Below are 20,059 nucleotides of genomic sequence, written 5' to 3' on the forward strand. Positions count from 1 at the left end.
ATCTCTGTCTCAGGAGGTTCCCAAGCCACAGATTTCTGGAGGCCACCAGACTATTCTGCAGACGTTGACTCTGCATGTGAGTCCTGTTCTAACACTCTCTCCTCAGCATTTGCTGGTGGCCACAGGTGGGAAGGCAACAAGGGGCTGTAGCTAAGCCTGTGGCCAATGCTGTACAGCTCTTTCTACGCAAACATGCTCTAGCCACTCTTCTGGGTGCCATGCTTTAGCCAGCTGCCCAGCACGGACAAATATCGTGCAAAGTGACCAAGAACAGGCAAAATATAACGGCCACAAAGTCATCTTACAGGAACATTGTTTGTCCCCCTTCATACTTTTTCAGCTCACCTACCTTCTGCTGCATTTATTCTACTATTTCCAAAGGCAGGGAAAGCAAGGATCAGCATGAGCAAGGCATTTTGAGAAAGTTATGCTAAAGGCTGAACGTAGTTTCCTCATACTTGTACAATTATAAGCCTGATTTTTTTTTTTACCTCTTACAAAGGCTGTCCAAAGAAAAAATATCCCTGACAATATAAACCCAACAGTAACACTGCAGATTCAGACGTTTAGCAGCACATCTGTTTTGATTCCCACTTGCACTGATAAGAACTTTACATCGCTCTGACAGGTCAACTAGTCCTAGAACTTAATTTCTCACAGAAGACTTAAAGACAGACTCTCTGATGGTGTGACCCAGCTGAATTTTCCCAAGGTTTCGTTCCTTAGGATCACAGATTATAAAGATTATAATGCTGCGTCTACCAGGCAGAAGGGTGGAAGTTCGGCTGTTTTGGGAGGAGCAGTGGGAATGAGATAAAGACAAACTAGCCTAAAATTTGGTTTGGTTTCAAGTAATAACCTCACACAAAATTCTCTTTTTCTCAGTATTTCAGAAAGCTGGTCCAGGCCTGAAGGCGAGTTTCTCATTCTTTCTTAGCGCTCCCTCAAATGAGAGCTGGCATCTCCCATTACATGGACTGCAAGTTCCAATAAATCACAGGATACAGTAAACTGAGCTGGCTACCGAGTCTTACCCATAAGAACGCATTTAAGTTTGTCACAACCTGGCAGGTAATCAGAAAGAAAATGCCCTTGCTCATATGCTTATGGGAGCCTTAGATACACAAAAAATCCTGAAGTCATTCCTGCTTGACATGACACAACCAGACTCTGTATCTGCAAGCAAGATAATCATATTCATTTCTGGAAAAAATCTGTTAAAATATAATATGCAAATGCTTTCAGGCTTGCATGTCGTTGATACTGTGGAAAGGTTTTGTGCGCCCACGATGTTTCTCCTTTCAAGGGTGGTACGGGACACGTCCAAATCATTACCTCAGCAGCTGCTATTCCAAATGGCGCTCAACAGCCCCAGAAATGAACAGCATCCACTTCTTTAAGTATGTAGCAGTGCATAAATCTGTTCTGAAATGTTTACTAGGCAAGACGAGGAAAGTCAGTATCAGACTACGTAACTGTCAGAACATAAATCCAGGATAACACTGTTCACATCACTGATGTTACTTTCAGTTACTTAACTGGTTTAAACATAAGTCTACCTAACCCCAAGCCTAAGCATAGCAAAGCTTTATATTTGGAGGGAGAGAGTACATACAAAAAAGGAGGGAAAACCAAAAAGAAATCTCTCTAAATTTTACTGAGACAAAACTGATTTTATAAAGAGAACCAAAAAAAGTCTAAGACAATTTTGTGAAACGCTATTATATAAAACAAAAATAAGATAAACTATACTAAGGGGAAAAAATATCCTAAATATATCTTTTATATGGGCCAAAGCTCCCTATGAGGCCCAAGGAGGAACCTCAATTCATTCTCTAATCAACATTAGAGGATGAATTGAGAATGTTTCCTGGAAAATCTTCTGTTTTTACTCCATGTTGATTTCAATTTTAGTCCCTGGTAGTAGCTAAGAGGTTCCATTTTTCTACCTAATTTCTTCCCAGTTATGAAACAGGCGCTGTGAAGATTACTCAAGTATTTACAGAATGATAAAAAAAGGATTTTTTTTAAATCCTGCCATTAAGCTCTTTATTATATATTATATTATATCCAGTACTTTTGAAGTTAACATACTTCTCACAAATCCTAGACACCGTTGGAATTTCTTTCTATAAAACACACCCCTTTCAGATGAATTTGTGTACATTTACGTTTTCTAGACACTCTGGATGCTTTGAATCAATACACTACTGCCAGAAGTCAGTGTGCAGTTTTCTAAAGCTGCTTAAGAGGTGAGGCTGAAAGCCTTTTCCTGTAAAGTGAAAGTAAATTATACTACTCAATTACACTTACAATCATTTTATATTGAGTTTTTTCTTCTTTAATTCTTGAGAAGTCTGTTCTGATAAGCTTATTATGCATATTGATAAGACAGATCAATTTTAAAAAATCAACCTGAACCAGAGTCCCTCTCATTTTCACCTTTTAGTCTACAGGACTTGCCGATAACTGTGAATAATACAAATTTTAAATTACACTCTTCAGTGAATACATTTATTACTGTCGTATCTGAGCAAGAGGAAGAAATTGCAATACCAAGTGATGACACGTACTCATCAAACCAAAAGAGATCAAAGGATCTGAAACAAATAAAAGACAGAAAAGGCTTTCGTGAGCCAAAGCCCTCTGCAGCAACTCTTTGAAGACAATATGCCTCCTCCTTCTTGGTTAACAGAATTAAAGAAGAAACAGCTTGTGGGGGGCGGAGGCAAATTCCTGCTGTTGTCCTAAACATTCTCATTCCTGTTATTTTCTTCAACACACACACACACACACATTTTGATAAATGTAATTAATAATAGCATGCCAATTCTTCAGCATTTTGACTGTAGTTTACACCCACTATCCTCATAGCTTCTAGCATTCTTCAAGTTACAAGATTTTTGGGCCCCAAACTGTCATTTATTCTATATTTATACAGCTACCAACCTCCCTGTGGCCTTTTCACGCGACCTCTATATAAAAGTATATCAGCATAAATGAAACAACAGTAATTATAATATCCTGTTCAACAACATTCAGCAAAGTAGACCTCCAATCCTGACTGCACCTCTTACGTGAATGATATGAATGCTTCGAATAATGACCTGTTCTGTTTAGCAAAGTTTTACTCCGAAATTAATCATCTTTATCTTTGTATTGTTTACTTTTATAGTTTAACCATCATGTGATCAGTTCCTGTGTTAAACACCACAAAATTAAATACAAGAAAACCACCTTGAAAATGGCAGGTTCAGGTTGAAGTTTCTGATGTCAAGAATTCATTACAACTCTGAGAAAAGGAAGCAATGAGCTTTCAAGAATACACTGAGCAGAAAGGAAAACGAACTTAGAGTTATTTGACAAATAAGTATAATCAATGCTATATTTTTACACCTTTCAAGTCAATGATCTACATTACCATAACTTAACTAAATAGTGTTCCAGAATAACTATTCCATAATATTTCCATTCTGAACATTTTTTTCATTCTAGCTCTTAAGACCTTCTTTTGAAATAATATTTATGTGCGAACAAGCCCATATATAACCTACACATATCTGCCAAATTTAATAGTTCTAGAAGAGACCACAGAATGCTTTGGGTTGGAAAGGACCTTTAGAGGTCATGTAGCCCAACCCCCCTGCAGTGAGCAGGGACATCTTCAACCAGATCAGGTTGCTCAGAGCCCCATTCAACTTGACCTTGAATGTTTCTATTCATCATACACAGTATGTGTTGGTTTCTTAAGTTGCCAGTGCTTAAAGAGCTACTGTTACATTAATCATTAAAAATACTACACTTAACTTTGGTTTTGTACTTAAACTTCATTGTTTCAGGTTTATTTTTAAAATAAATGGTATAAGGCAATTTAATGGATTTGGGAGGAGAATTTCTTGGTTTTTCCTTCTTAGAGCATATAGAATGAATTAATCCATCACTTCTGAAAGGAAATAAAACAACTGTTTAGCAACATGCAATAGCAATACCCAGCAATGCTACCCAACAGCATGCCCAGAAAACCTTTTTGGTTTTTGTTCACAATACTTTTTTAAATTGCAGGAAAAATCACTCAAACTGCAATATGGAAAGCCACTGCAGTGGTCACTCCAGGCACTGCATCGATGGAAATGCAGCTCTCAGAGTTCCATAAAGACCCCAAACCTCCTATCCTAGAATTCATACTGTATCACATGTGTACCTAAAATGCTACTGCAGCATAAGATGCTTCTTCACTTTGACAGTCAACTGTTGGTTCAATCACAGGAAAAAAGATTATTACCTAATTTTTCACGTCCAGCAACTGATGCTTTCAGGTATTCCTAAGAGCTCCTCTGCTTGTGCACTCACTCGGAAACACCAGGTAAGCTGAACCCAGCACTGAATATTCTGTATCAGACCTAAGGCTTTTCTCTCCCACATGCTTAAGACGTACTCATCTACAACTAAAATGACCAGAGGTTCTACATTAAAAACCTATAAAATTCTCCCTCTGTTAAATAACATGGTCTGATACAGCAACCCACTTTGTAAAGAGAGTTCAAGATCCTGTATTTTTCTCTCTATACAACCTAAATAAAAACATCTCTTTTTCTTGTCTACATAATTTCATAAATTCTCACCAATCTGACATTTACTTACCTGCACCCTCCAGTTCATCCATTTTATTTCTAATGGTTTACCGATTTAATGCTGTTTTTAGTGTCATAATGGAAGAGGAGAAAAAAGCATACCCATCAATCACTATTTCCACAGCTTTTATTTGTCTCACAGCCTCAAGCACTCACTCAGGAGTGCTGAAGTTTCATCCACAACAGCCAGTTCTATTAAGTCATTATTTACTGTTATTCTCTAAACTTAAGCAAAATTTCCAACACACCCCGATATGTCAGACACAAATGAGCATGAGGAAGCTTAGAACTGAAATCTGTCTTTCCGTTTTTGTTATGACATCAAAGAGTTCGATATTCTTTCAGCAACTAAGTTCGTCAACACACAGCAACTTAACTACATGCTTCAGATTGCAAGATAAAACAAATACAGAGCTATCACAGCGTGATGCTAAAAGCTGTCCATCATCTTGGTTTGCCTGGCAGGAGATCAGGAGTTACGGAGAGCATGCTCTCTTGAGAAGCAGGTATTTATACAAATTATGTATAATTTAAGTCTTGTACATAATCCTTGGAAATTCATCATCAATGAAGTGACATGTTCTATATATATATGATGTAAATGCACTGAATATTAAATATGTTATGTACCAGTACTTGGAGGAAGGGAGGTTTACCATGTAGCCTATAATAATTTGCCCCACCATAGCAGCAGATGCTGCTTTAATGGAAACTACATAAAAACACTCAGATAAGCAACTACTCAGTCTGGCAAGCTGCTGATTTACTACCTCAATGTAGTGGGAACAGAAGGTACCAAGCAGCTTGAAGGGTCAGGACTTAATACCTTGTGCTCTTAAAGTATTTTTCATTTAAAAATCAAAATCTTTTACAAATACTTAATTCAGCTTTAAGACACTTCTGCACACCACAGAAATTTGATTGCAACATTCGGGTATTTTGTAAAGCGCTAAATCCTGGAACTTTGAGGAATCTTATATGAAAAACTCTGCTCCAGCTCTTAAAAGTTCTATTACTGCTAGCCTTAATATTGGAATCAAAAAGAATGAAATGTCTGGGTCATACACTCATAAAGCAAAAGAGAAGGAAAAAGCTTTTCAGTCAAAGGAAGAGGATTTGAGACAAATCTGTGTGCTGTTTATACAGCACACTATTAATAAGATTTTCCTATCAGATCTCCTTGCAACATCAGTGTGGGTTTTGGTTTTATTTTTAATCTGCAACACAGAATATTAACATCCTGTATTTCAAACCCACCCCAAATTTCTCCTCTCTTTTAGGAGCTCTTGGCTGTAGAAAGCAGGACCTAGAAGTCATGGCATGCTGACTCAGTAGTAACTCTACCGACTATATACGCAAGAACGGCAACGGGGGGTGAGATCAGATACTCTCCCACAGTGACTGTCAGTGGATCCCTAAAGAAGTATAACAGGATACAGCAGGCGAATAGCGTATATATTTCACCAGCATAGTTCTGCAGCCTACATACATCTCAGGGACTTTAGACAGGGGTGATATCATAGAATCATTAAGGTCGGAAAAGACCTCTAAGATCATCAAGTCCAACTGTCAACCCAACACCACCATGCCTGCTAAACCATGTCCTGAAGTGCCACATCTATATATTTTTTTGAACACCTCCAGGGATGGTGACTCCACCACTTCCCTGGGCAGCCTGTTCCAATGCCTGACCACTCTTTCGGTAAAAAAATTTTTCCTAATACCAAATCTAAACTTCCCCTGACGCAACTTGAGACCATTTCCTCTCATCCTATCGCTAGTTACTTGGGAGAAGAGACCGACTCCCACCTCACTACAACCTCCTTTCAGGTAGTTGCAGAGAGCAATAAGGTCCCCCCTCAGCCTCCTCTTCTCCAGACTAAACAACCCCAGTTCCCTCAGCTGCTCCTCATAAGACTTGTCATTAATATCACTAATAGCACTAGATGGATCTTTTTCCTATAAAGTCATCTAAACGTGCTAACAGCCCATATCAGCCACTAGCATCCCTAATTTTCTGTGCCAAAGAGGTCCACAGCTTATATATGTCTCTGTGCTAGGAAGTACCCAACCTTGAACTCCTAGTCAGGATAGGATACGGTTTACTGTTAAGCTACACACACTCACACACAATGCGACTGCTTGAAAATTGGAGATGCAAGGGCTGACACTATCTGCAGGGCCACAGCACTGTATAATACATGCAAATAGTACACAAAAGTAGGGTTCAGCTATACAAAAAAAAAAAAAATACAAGCGCCTTTAAGAGCAGCCACATAAGATACTGTGGAAAAGCTGAAAATGGAGCATCTGTCTGGGTCTTTCATGCGCCCCTCATCCTCTCCTCTTCCCCTTGGGACATTTTATCTAGTTTATTGGGGAATTACGGTGGAATTCCTGCAGCTTCACATGGTGGAAAAATACTATTAACAGACATTCCATGTTTTCTGCTGGCAAACTTAACACTGAAAGAGCTGTCAGACTTCTTTTGCTTTTGACCACAGCACAGGCCCTCTGGAACACTGTACACTGTTGGAGCAGAAGAAACACCTTCTCCCAGGAACTTCTGCTTGCCTTTGCAATGGCCGTGCCCAGTACGCCTGCAGATGATGTGTGCTTGCCATTTTTCTTCCTTGCCATAACACAAAGCCAAACATTTAACCAATTGATCTGTCAAGATAAGACAAATTTTTTAGCAATTAAACATCTGCTCAACAAGCTGAATCTCATTTACAAACTTAGGTCTTCAACTCTTCTAACATCCAGTTTTCTTCTTTAATGAAATAAAAAGCGTAACACCACAAATGGACTTCATAACATGTTAGTTCTTGGTGTTTTTTAAAGCTACCAGCAATGTTTAAACAGCCAACAAGAAGGTGAGAAGGAAGGAGAGGAATAGCTACATGACAAGCTTGTAAGAAGAAATGGAGAAATGTGACTTGACACACAGGTCGCAGCAGGTGACACGTGATTTACTGAAGATAAGAAAGGGCCCACCTAGTGCTTTCTATGCTGTCAGTAATAATACCATACTGGAGACACCTTGTCTCAGGGGAAACGAACAGCCTGATAAAGATATCCTCAGAACAGATGTGTTATTTACTGAACTAATTTTTTTGTGAGAACCTTGATCAACAATACCAGAAGCAAGGCGTGTGACACTTGCATTTTCTTCTGAATTTTAAAAACCCTTTAACCTCTCCTTACCTTACCAAACACATCAGCTTGTGCTTCAAGTTTCAACCTATTCATCGGCAAACTTTAAAGCACAGTAATGTTACAAGCACACTCTCGCAACACCAGTTTCCTTCTACCAGGAATACACTCATTCTCCAGCCCCAGGATTTGGATTACTGCTGAGTAAAACAGAGTGATGAAACTATTATTGCTGAATTGCGCATGATTCATAGTTTGTAATAACCACTTCCAAATGTAAAATTCAAATTTACATTCTCATAATCAAAGGTCAGAAAAAGACAGCAAGACTGTGCCATTTTTCATAGCAGTTAAAACTATACATTTACACCAGCTACTGTATGTAATTCTCAGACAAACTGTGACTACACCTGTAAACAATGTGATACATACAGAATTAGAGATTTATAGCTCCTTGTATAAATCCTGCTATACTTCCCTGCAACAAAAGCTTTTTCATGCAATATTAATGTGCCATTCCTTAACACACAGTTCTCCTAATATTTAATCTCCTAAGTGTCTCCTCCTTTTGTAGGAGAGAAGAACAAGCGATGACAGACTGGCTCCCCAGCATGGGAACACCTTCTGCCAGCACTCAGTGTTGCAAGCAAGGCAAATCCAGCCACCGCTGCCCTTTAACCAAAGGTATGCTTTTATTGTACATAAACAATGCAACTTAAAAAAAAAAAAAAAATTTCTTTTTCTAAAACACTGGGTTTAAGACTTACCTGTGCACTATAATAGCCAAATGATTATCATCTGAAACATGTAAAACATTATGGACACAGGGATACAGGAGGATTGTGTATAATAGTCACTAATGCAAAATATTCCTGTCTACAATCGCTCAGCATTTGGCATATCTAAGCCTTCTTAGAACCATCAAACCGCAGGGAAGGACTAGTCGATTGAACCGATATCCAAAAAGGTCATCATCATGACAGCATGAAAGACTGTTCGTCTGATCCTCCACATATGTCTTTGACACAAGCAGATTCATAAGAAGAATAAGACTTTTTCTTTACAGAGTACCAATATAAGCTAAATTGTGAAGCAGGCATGCATTGTACCAGTTTCCAGGCTATTTTATTCTCAGTAATCACAGTCTACACATTCAGTAACTAACTGTTGAACCAATCACTTCATCAGAATGGGGTACTTCAGCATTCTTCCCTTTTGAATTTTTATTATTTTTAATAAGAATGGCAAGTTCTTTATGATCATCAGATACAAAAGACTTCAGCTTTAATTTAGAGCAAGAACACCCCGGCCAGCAGAAGCTTGGCATGAGGAACAGAAATAAAAGAACTCTTATTGCCCGTTTAAAAATCAAAAGTAGCACCTTATCAGCATAATGGCAGCATTATTTAAATAGCTTTCATGTGCCATTTTCACAACACTATTTATATTAAATCATTGAGAATAAACATCTATTTTCATTTACTAATCTTTTTCCCAATTAGAATCTCTCTGAATCTGTGTACAATAGTAATTTCATTTCTTCTCACTTGCTTGCATCTTAATTAAAATCAGCCTATGTTGACTTTCATTTTTATAATATATCTGCCTATTTCACATCATAGCACCTTCATGACCCCCAGAGAGTCATGAGCCTTTAATATTTTATTTTGACCTTGTTAAGTTACTGGAACCATCAAAGATTTTGCTTCCTCCCTCAGTAAGTGGGTTTTTATCCTTCTTGAAATGCAGAGTATGTGTGAAAACATGAAGTTGAGAACTATGCTACCTTTAAATAACATATCTCCGTTCATTTATTTAAAAAAAAAAATTTGTCTTTCAGTTTATTACAAGAATTTGTTTATGAACCATGAAACTTCATGATTAATTAAATAAGGATCACTGCTTACATGATACTTCAATGCCTCCTCCCCTCAGCTTCAGACAGAAAAACAGTTTTTGCTTTTCAATTTAAAAAAATAAAAATCAGCAACTGGTGATTTTAAAAGAATTCATAGCAGTCATCTTCTACATAGGTATCTGAGTTCACAAAAGCAGGGATTCTGTGGGGAGAAGCAGTATCTTTTATTAGAGCAGTGGACACAGTTGAAAAGTAAAAATACACCTCCAAGACACAGAAGCCCCTCGCCAGGCCTGTAGCAGAAAGCTTGCCTATGTGTTTCAACCCCATCATTTGGTCTAATAACAGATATTACCTGAAATGCACACAGCACATGAAGAAGCTTCAATTCAGATGGGAAGCAGAAAGGTGCAGAGCTATCCCTTCAGCCTAATACCTGCAAATTTATCTTTGAAGCTTGTAGAAAACACAGAATACTGAGTCCACTGGCACGTATATTTACACGTTTGCCTTGGGTCTTTATCCAAATTCTCCTAGTGTTACCACCCTCACAGCACAGGCTCAGACTTAGGCAAAGGTTTTGGCATCATCCAAGCCCCGCTGAAGGAGAAAGCCTGATTACACGCTATCGTTTAGCAGATTTGTATTTGCATTTCCCTTCAGTGTGGACCCTTACCTGATAGACAGCCCACGCTATCTAGCCTATCCATCCGTTACAGGGAGGCTATCTGGCAGAAGGCTTTTCAAGTAGAGCTCAAAGCCTTAAAGGCAGCTGGGATTCACAGCCACTTCATGCTAGCTTTGCATGGCACAACTGCGCAGAGACATGCGATGCCTAGGAATACCACTGCACAGAGCCTAGCACACTGGACTTTTTGCTCTTTAGACAAGCAGAGCAGACACAGCCACAAAGGTCTCTTCGCTCAGGATTGTATTTACATTCCAGCAAGCAGAGCCTCCAGTTCGTCAGTCATACACAATCAGTATTTGGCTACTGGGTGGAGGAAACTGGAGGCAGCTGGTGACAAAGTGGGAGCGGTAAATTGTTTGCCAGGAAAAAGCTGAAAAGTTTCAACAACAACGACAACAGTTTGCAAAAAGATCAGAATGAGTGAGAGTAAGGGTCAATAGTAAGCTGAGGAGCTGCAAGGGAATACATCTATTTCATGGAGAAAGCAGCATGAAGGGAAGAATAGAAACATGTACAGTCCTCTTTAAGAGGATAGGAGAGAAAGAAAAGACGCTGCCTGTGGTTGAATCAGCACTTCATCCTGTGAGAACAACAAAATTTAGGGGCTTGCAAGGAATACAGCTAGTAATCACCTGGGCATGTGCTACAGAAGAGATTACAGGAAAGCAAAGTGGAGTTCCCAGTGGAAGTAATTATAATTTCAGCACTTCATACGCTGTGCAGATTTACCCAAGGTCCGAAGAAGAATGCTTAACTTAACTTTTTATCATGCCCACCCTCTTCCCTCAGCACAGCGCCTTCTCCTCCAGCCACCTTCAAACACAATTGTTGGTAACTGAAGAGCAGGTTAAGTTCTGCCACCAAAAGCAGAGAGCTATAGATGAAGAAACACTACAAATACCCACGGCTCTCCTGTAGATTTTGTTACCAGTGAGTGCTAGATTTCTGAAAAAAATCCTCCACAGGCTCCCATCAGATGGGGCCTGTGACAAGTACCTAACATCGAACCTATAATTAGCAGCCTCACAGTGGCTGTTGAGACGAGCACACAGACCACAGACATGGGCTCTGAAGGAGGGACAGGTTCTCCACCTGTGAAAGCAAATGAGCAACAAGTTCCGAAGTACAAACACTTGCTCCACCGTTAGTTGACAGCTGAAGTCATAGCTCTCCGGCTGCATTAGTTCCCCATCTGTATGTATAACAGCTACAGCTAACCCGGGACATGTCACTGTGCAGGCAGTGCTTATGAACAACCGCTCCAGGACAGAACCAAATTCCGGTCTTTAATGCAGACACAAGTTCAAGTGAAGACTATAAATCCCACCTGCACATTTACAAAAACATAAGTGGGCAGGCAGAATATCTACACTGTAAAATTCTTGGGCAGCTTCCTCACATTAAACATATTTGAACTGCTTAACATTTTTTCTCATTGACATGAATTGGCAGGATCGAAACAGAAACGTTATATTGCAAATGATCACCTGCAGTAACACATACTCAGGCTTCAGCAGTCAGCACTCACGAGCAGAATTTTCCCTCCCTAAGCCAAACACAACTACTTAGTTACTACAACACATCTGTGCTCACCTGTGTAATGAATACAAGGTTTTACGACAGAGTACAGATGGACACTATGGAAGGAGAACTACCTGCATTTTAAGAAAGGCGGGTAAGAGATGGAAGAAATTATCCCTTTAAAAAAAGTGAATGAAAATTCCCATCTGCCATTCAAACTCTAATTTCCACGATTACTGCTCAGTCAATAAACCTTTTTACTCCTTGTAAGATGGATTCTAGCTAATCCTTGCCTTTACATACAGGCAATAGAGGCTAACCAAAATCTCGCTGTGAATAGCAGGAGCCTGGACGTCCTCTGCACTGCTCTGTGTTCAAATGGGCCAGAACCTGGCTATCAACCAGTTCAACTTGTACTCATGCATATGCAGGTCAGCTATTACCCCCAGAAGTTCTTAAAAGAAATAAGCCACCTATGATTTCTGAAGTATCATGTGCTAGTGTTCAAAACTAACCACATATTTAGATGTTATAGACACTAATTTAAGGACAGAAGTGAGGCAGATCTGCTGTTACCTCAAAACAACAGCAAACCCTGACAGTCGTCTTAAACTTGAATTATTTGTATGGTCTCAAGATCAACAGTTTTCTTTCTTTTCAGAATGGTTGTATATGAGCACATTTAAAAAAAATATAAAGAGACATGTTTTGCTGAAGCTAAAAATGCATTTGCAAATATGGTAAATTGTTCCTAGATTACTTCAAGATCTGAAAGGATTATTGGAGCAATGATTTAATTTGGCTTCAGAAGTTCCCTATGAGATGGCCAAACACTAAACGCTCTTAAAGATGGGCAAAAGATCCAGCAACACATTACACAGCTTGATCAAGGCCAAGCATCAAGTTAATGGTAGAGCCGAGTTCTGCAGCTTGGTATTCTGCTATCAACCACAAACTTCACGTCCTTTTTCCATTAGTACAATATATCATGATACTACAAACTTCCCTCTTTCAAGGAATAGAAATAATTATTATTTATAAGTCTTCATATTGGTAAATTAAACATACACATAAATTCTACAAAGTTAAAAGCAAGACTGTTTGGCTGGATGATGTAAACAGTACACTCCAAGACTTGCTGAGTTCTGAGAACTGAAACCACAGACAGCCAAAATACAGCTGCACACAGTCAGATATGGTGTGTCTGCTAATATTGGAAACTTTATCATGCTGCAGCAAATTTAGCTTCTGATTAGTATGTGCATAGAAGAAATACAGACTGAATGCACTGGAACAAAAAACAAAAAACACTCCAAGGCTGTAAGTTATGAAAGCCAAGGACACTCAGTTATTTTATGAAGCATTTGACAGTATTTATTAGTTGTACTAGCGCAGCATCTAAGAGCCTCAAGCATGGGCCAAGGCTCAGCTGTGCTCATCCTTGCAAAAATACAAAACAAAAGACAAACCATAAACTGCTGTAGGCTGTAGCTAACGGCTTCAGACAAAGCAGGGCACTGTCAAGCGCCAAAACCCCTGACTTTTGAGAATGTGTATCCATAGCCCAGAGCTCAGCTCCTCAGCCAGATGCTACGTTTGGTGCTAGATTCACCTGCCGAGCGGGAGGCCTCCTGGCATTATGTGGTACCAACTGCTCGAACCAAGGATATGCCCGAACTCCCACTCTGCCCACAGCTCAGGCATTTGAATCAGGACTGCAAGCGAGACACATTTGCCAATTTGGGAGTTGGATCCTGGAGCCCAGATTCAGTAAAGCCAGAGGGGATTCAGAAGCATGCACTCAGCATCCTCTCTCAGAAGCTGGAACAGTACAGCAAGAAAGACCTTGAGATTCGTGGAGCAGAGAAGCTACACGCTCATGGGACATGCTTCTGCAGCTTAATGATTGGAGCACCAATGAAGAGAGTCCCGGGTTCCACTCTGGGCTTTTAGGGTTGTTTCTGGGTTTAGCATGTAAAAATACACAAATGATCCATAAAACAAAAATCGCACTGCCCAAATGAGTACCTTAATTAACAAGCCTTTGAGCTGGGTTGACTCTTGCTTATTTTCATTCTGGTCTTGCAACTCCTGCATTGTAAACGTGAACTCATGGCAGAATTTCTTATGCCTACTTCTTGCAGGTGCTCTCCAGTTAAGGCAATCAGGGCTTGCAATGTTTGTGTTTTTTATTAAAAGAGCTGGAATAAATATTTATTTTTAGGACCCAGTTCTTTCACTGGATCTGGCTGAAAGCATCACAGTGACATAGATGAAGTTGTGCAAGTGACACACACACCATCTTCAAAAAACACCACAGCTGCTTATTGCCCCTTAAATTTACTTACATTTTGCTACAGTTGTATCGATAGTCAAAGGAGCTCGCCTGCTTCTCACAGTACATATTGCTGTGTCTAAGAAGCACTCTTACAAATTCTCAATACGGCACCTCAAACAAAACACTGAGTCACTAGTCCCTTGAACCCTGAAGTTGTTCACCCTTCTATTTGCTCCTTCAGCCCGCCAAAGCGCCAGGATCTTCCTCTCTGCCAATGTGTCGTAACTTCAACACTCCAGTGACGGCTGGCGACCCGGGCAGCAGGTGGTGGTACCACTGCCTTGCCGTTTTCCATCCCAGGCTGCCTCACCCCGAAACGCACCGTAACTTTTCCGCCCCCCCGCGGCTCTGCAGGCAGCCAGACCCCCCCACGCCCGGTCAGAGGGGCAGCGAGCCGAGCCGCGCCGCGCCGCCCCCCACCCCAGCACCCCCAAAACCCGCAGCAAGCACAAGCTCCCCGCGCCCGGCCCCCGCCGCCGAGACCCCGGGGCGGCTTTTCACCTGGAGCGTTTTTGAACCGGATCGGGAATTTACTCGTTCCCAGTACTGCAGAAGTAGTCAGCGAGCCCCCGGTGCCACGGGGCAGGTCCGGCCGCCTCCGACCAGTGGGATGCGGGGCTGGCCGTGCTCCGCAGGTCCCGCGGCAGAGGACGCCCGTCAGGAGGGCGAGGTGGGCTCAGACACCCTCAGCCGCCCAAACCCCGAGGCGGCGGCTCCCGATGACGCCCCAGCCGGGAGGGATGCGGCTCCCCCGGCGAGGCAGCCGGGCGCAGGGCTCCCCCCACCCCACGCGAAGGGGTCCCGCCGCGCCCCCCCGTCCCGGCTTCCCCCCCTCGCCGCCGCCTGAGGGGCAGCCGGCCCCGGCGGCGGCCGGCGGGACGGCCAGGCGAGGCGCGCTGCGGACAGGTAGCTCCGTGCTAAACATGGAGGGAGGGAGCGGAGAAATGCGGCGCTCGGCGGAGAAACTTACCAGAGGAAACCGAGGAGCCGGACAAACTGGAGTTACTGGATGCGGCCATGGTCCCTCCTCCGCGCCCCTTAGCTGCGAGCCCCGCGTCGGCCCCCGCTGCTGTCCGGCCGCCGCTGCCGCCAGCCCATCGCAAAGTGCCGGAGCCGCGCCGCGCCGAGCCGCCGCCGCAGCCCGCGCTGGGTTCCCCCGCCGCCGGGGAGCGGCGGCGCCCCGCCGAGGCGCTGCCGGCCGCTCTGCGGGGCCGGCCGAAGCCGCTCGGCAGCTCGGGGAAAGGGCCCGGCGGCGCTGCCAGTGCCTCTCCCCGCCTGGGGAGCAGCGCTTACCTTGTGACGGGGACGGGAGAGCCGCCCTGCCAGCGCCTCGCCTCGCCTCCTCCCTTCCCTTCCCGTCCCTTCCCTTCCCCGCCTCCTCGCGGGCAGCGCTGACAGCCCGCCGGGGAGACCCGCCGCCGCCCGCCCGCCGCAGCTCCCCTCACGCACACAAAGGAAGCGGCGGCGCTGCCGGCCCCGGCTCAGCGGGCAGGGTGGGTGCCGGGCGGGCGAGCCCCGGCGGCGCGGCTGCCCCGCCGAGCCCCGGCCGAGCCCCTTTCCGCCCGCCGCCGCCTGGCACGGGGCTGGCGGCCAGCGCGGCTCCTGCCATGGGCCGCCGCCCGGCCCGGCGGCGCCTGTTGAGCGCCTCGGCCCGGAGACCCCCGCTCCCGCGCAGCCACGGCTGGAGCGGGGCTGCGCGCCTGGGGCAGGGCTTCTCCCCCCGCCGCCCTTTGTCGGCTCTCCTCCTCCCACGCTGACTTTTCTTCCCTTGCATTTTTTTTTTTGTCTCCCTCATGCCATCCGTTTTCTTAAAAAAAACCCAAACAAACAGGCCAGCGCCAGCACCGGGCTCTCCCGCCCAGGTGCGCAGCGGAGGCCGCGGGTGGGGCTCCCCGGGCCCGGCGGCTCTGGGGGGGGGCACGGGGGGCACCGGCCGGGCCGGCTGCCAGTCGCGGGTCTGTGGCGGCCCAGCTTGGGCCGCGTCTTAACGGGCGAGGGGGACAGAGGAAAGGCCGAGAAAAGCATCACCTGGCGGCTTCCTCCCGGCTTCGTCGCCGGCCAAAGCTTCCACCTCGTCGCATGAAACGAGGGCGAGGAGGCTGCAGGAAGGTGGGCGGCTGCCCTGCGGCCGTCAGCAGCCGGGTGGCACGGCGGGGTCTTGCCGGCCTCTGCGGGAAGCCTGCAACCCGTTTGCCTGGGTGATGATTTGTGAAAGCCTTCCACGTTTCGTAACAGGGAGCCCGCAACGCGAAGTTACTTCGGGACGAGCGAGGCAGCGCGTTAAAGTTTCTCTGGCAAACTCAGCCTCTCCCGCCCAGCCACGCAGCGCCTCAAGCCGGCGCGCAAACCGCCTGCCCTCCCCGTAACCCGCACCCGGCCGCTTGCCTTTCTCCCGCAGCCAAAACCCAACTCGGGCTCCCCAGGCCCTGCGTTTTTCCCCCCTTTTTTATTTTCCTCGGGAAAGCAGGTGCCGGGACCCCCTCTAGCGGCAGCGGCGCCGGTAGCAGCGAACCCCGAGCGGGGTCCCCCGGCCCCCCGCGGGGCCTCCGCCAGCAGCAGCCCTCCCGGGGGACCCCACGGCCGGGGCCGGCTTGCCTTCCCAGGTTCTGTTTAGTAAGGGCGGCTCGCTCCCTGAGAGAAGGAGCCGGGTTCCGACCAAGCTGCAGCGCTGACTCTGACTGATCTGTAAGTTGCCACGTGACGGAGGTAAAAACAGGACAGGCGTGTTGCCGCTTATTTGGCCTTTGGCCAAATATTTCATGTCGCGCATATTCAACATTGAATCCCGAGAACAAAATGAGAAAGGCAGAAAGTTCTCTGATCTTCTGGGTTGGGTCATAAAACCGGGCTGACACCTGGAAAGTGTAGTGGTATGGTAAACGTCAAGATTGCGATAGTAAATTTTCCACTTGCAGAGTACATGCTGGGTAGGAGCAGTATTCTCTTGTCTCCTGCACATTTGCTTTTTTTCTGCTCCTCTTGCTGTATCTTTCTTTCTAGTATCTGTCTCCTTGTCGTCTGTTACATGTCTTCATTTTTCCCTCAATAATCTAGCGCTGTCTTGCCTTCCGGTGTCTCCAGCGACTGTTGGAAGCCTGTGTCATACAAGCAGTGAAATACAGTGGTGTCAACGACACTGGCAGAATCTGCAGGGAAAGAGGTAAATAATCCAAAAGAGTGAAAAACCCCTCACTCTGCTAAGACTTTGCAAAGAGGAAAGAATTTTTGTAATTAATTTTCAATTATCTTTGCAGCTATAGATCTGGATAAAGCAAGAGAGGATTTTTTTTCAGAGAATGACTGCTCCAGGTATTCTGATAATTGCGAATGAAGTATTTTCTGTCCAAAGTCAGTGAGTCTGGACATGTCTGGTTATGAACGTGCGTACCTTTGAAGGACAGGCAACTGTTGATAATCTTTGGGATAACAGCAGGTATGAGGTTGTGTAATCTCATTTTCTACAACATTGAAAGGTAAATTAATAAAGTTAAGTGAAATGTACAGTAGATTAAAAGAAACTTTTTCATATTTCGAGACAGGTGGCCTTTTTTCTTGTTAGTAGTGTAGAACATAAAAGCCATGAAATTAGAGGGGAAATTACTAGATCAAAGGGGGAGAAAATTTAAAAGACACAAAAGTAGCCTTGTCATGTGTAAAAAGTGGAAAGTGAAGACAATACATTCAAATCTCAGTTCTGTTTTATCAAAACTGTGAACAGATTCTGTCCTAGTCTAATTTGTGCAGAGTCCAGATTTATCCATTACTGATAGTGGAAGTACTCAGAAAACAAGAATAAACTTTAAATTGTGATCTAGATACTTTCTTTGATGTTGACTGTTCCTGGGCTTTCCACATGTGCATGTTTCATATAAGCCTGATAAAAATCTTCCACTTTACACTCCCTATGGAACTCAATGTAGTGCCTGCTTGGATGATATCTGCACTTCTATGAGAAGTTCCAGCTTCCAAAAGTTTTAAGGAACTCAGGAAAATGACATTTCCCTATGTATGACCTTAGAAACCCCCAATGGATGGACACTGCCGTTGACATTAACAGTGGCTTGCACAGGAAAAATACCAAACTGTATGGTTTGTATTACACATGAGAAAGATCTGAAAGCTTTTCTGATTTTCATTCCTGGGGAAGGTTCCTTGAAGATTTCCTTGCTTCTAGATTGGTTCAATGCAGTTTTTACTGACAGTTTCAATGCTTATTTCTTTGGGCGTTTTGTTTGCCTTTTGTTTTTTTAATGAAGAGATTAGGGATTTTGTCAAAGAACAAAGATTCAACAAAGCAGTCCTCAGTCTATACCTAAATTCCAAAGAAGTGATTGCCTGCCTCATACTAAAGCTCAGCTAGCAACACGGTATTTGAAATAACATTAAACTCAGTATGGAAGAGGCCATTGTATTCCAAAAGCTAATAGATGTGGAAAGCCCAAAGTAATGGTTGGAAGATTAAAGGAACCCAAAAGCATTGCTGCTTGTTTCCAATGAAATCCATGAAAATATCTAAAAAGTTTCTCCAAACTTTCAGTGTATTAGGTTATTTCTGTACCCTAATTATCCACTCTCATACTTCTGCGTGGTAGGATTCCTATTCAAGCTGGCGCTTACACACATTTTGTTCTCCAATAACCAAAAATGAGTAAATGCCACGGAATTACAGCAAATAACAAGTCTCACAGCACAAGACCTGTCGAACCCAAGAGAAAACAGAGCGATGTTACATTTGGCAGGAACTGTCTGTCAGAGTGTAGTCCTGAACCTGTCGATGTGTAGGTACGCGCACGATTTCATTGTCACATTAACTCTGCTGCAACAACATATTTTTGTAAAATTACAGCTATGAGCAGGATGAGGACCTGTGTTTGGAGAGCCATCGGAGCAAACCATTGTGACTTTGACACAAGCTGCGGACATGTCTATGCTGCTTTTGTGCCCCTGGAGTGGCCTTGGTTCCACAGCCAACTGGTGTGTACTGGTTTGCATCCTTATTTCGAAAGAAAGGCTCTGCGGAACAGACAGGCCACCTGCCTACAGCACAGTTGTTAGTGTCATAGCTAACTTGTAACGGCTTTGTAAAGACAAATGCTAGCTGATAAATAGGGTTTTATGTTGCCATGCGATAAAAGCAAGCAGAAAGTCACTCTTCCCCTGGACAGCAGGATGAAAACCTAGAAAGAACAAATAAAGGAAAGCAGGCAGAACTATGCTGCTTGCCTTCAAGAAGCCGGATTTTTCCCTTTTGACCAAGTCGCTTATTGCATATCTAAGTATCCACACATATTTAACAACCCGGTTTCCTCTCATTCAACTTTAGACATAGTAGGCACTTTCACTGTGGAGGCAAAGACCTCTGCTTAGAGTGTCTTTTGTTTTCATGACTTGGCAGAATGCTTTCTGCTGCAGAAAAAGAGATCTGAAATACAAGTATAGATGAAAAAACAATAGGTGGGTCACTAGACGGAGCCTGTAGCGACAGGAATCTCTGCATCAGCCTGGCTTACTCAGTCTGAAAGAAATTCATCTAAGACAGACAATTGTTTATATTGCTATCTTCTGCCAGTTGAAGTCCTCATTACACAGAAGCCATTTCACAGGAGACCTCTTAAAGGAATCTCACCTGAAATCAGTCCGCCTTGAGTCTCCTCAACCATAAGCCCTCCCCATCCAATACTACAGCCAAGCTTTATGTTGACTCCGAGCAGCCAAGCCTCTGCAGATGCCCGCAGTGCCATCCCTAAGGCCCTTCTGATTTTGCAGTCACGGCATCTCAGATTATGTTTATGGAATCTGCCATAATCCTGTGTATCTGACTGCTGGGTTAATACAGCAGGGTGTCAATGGCTTACTCTGTGCCA

The 20,059-nt window shown here is 43.8% G+C and overlaps 1 protein-coding gene across 1 annotated transcript in view; it reads right to left on the reverse strand.

Annotated features, from left to right (window-relative positions):
• Window positions 1–15,324, reverse strand: part of CHN2 (chimerin 2) — a 176,581-nt gene extending 161,257 nt beyond the window's left edge. The window contains exon 1 of the mRNA XM_075419085.1: window positions 15,166–15,324. Within this exon, the coding sequence (XP_075275200.1) occupies window positions 15,166–15,214 (49 nt within the window). The 5' untranslated portion in view covers window positions 15,215–15,324. The remainder of the gene's footprint in view (window positions 1–15,165) is intronic.
• Between the last annotated feature and the right edge of the window lie 4,735 nt (window positions 15,325–20,059).

The sequence above is a fragment of the Opisthocomus hoazin genome, chromosome 4 (genome assembly GCF_030867145.1).
Source record: "Opisthocomus hoazin isolate bOpiHoa1 chromosome 4, bOpiHoa1.hap1, whole genome shotgun sequence".
NCBI lineage: Eukaryota > Metazoa > Chordata > Aves > Opisthocomiformes > Opisthocomidae > Opisthocomus > Opisthocomus hoazin.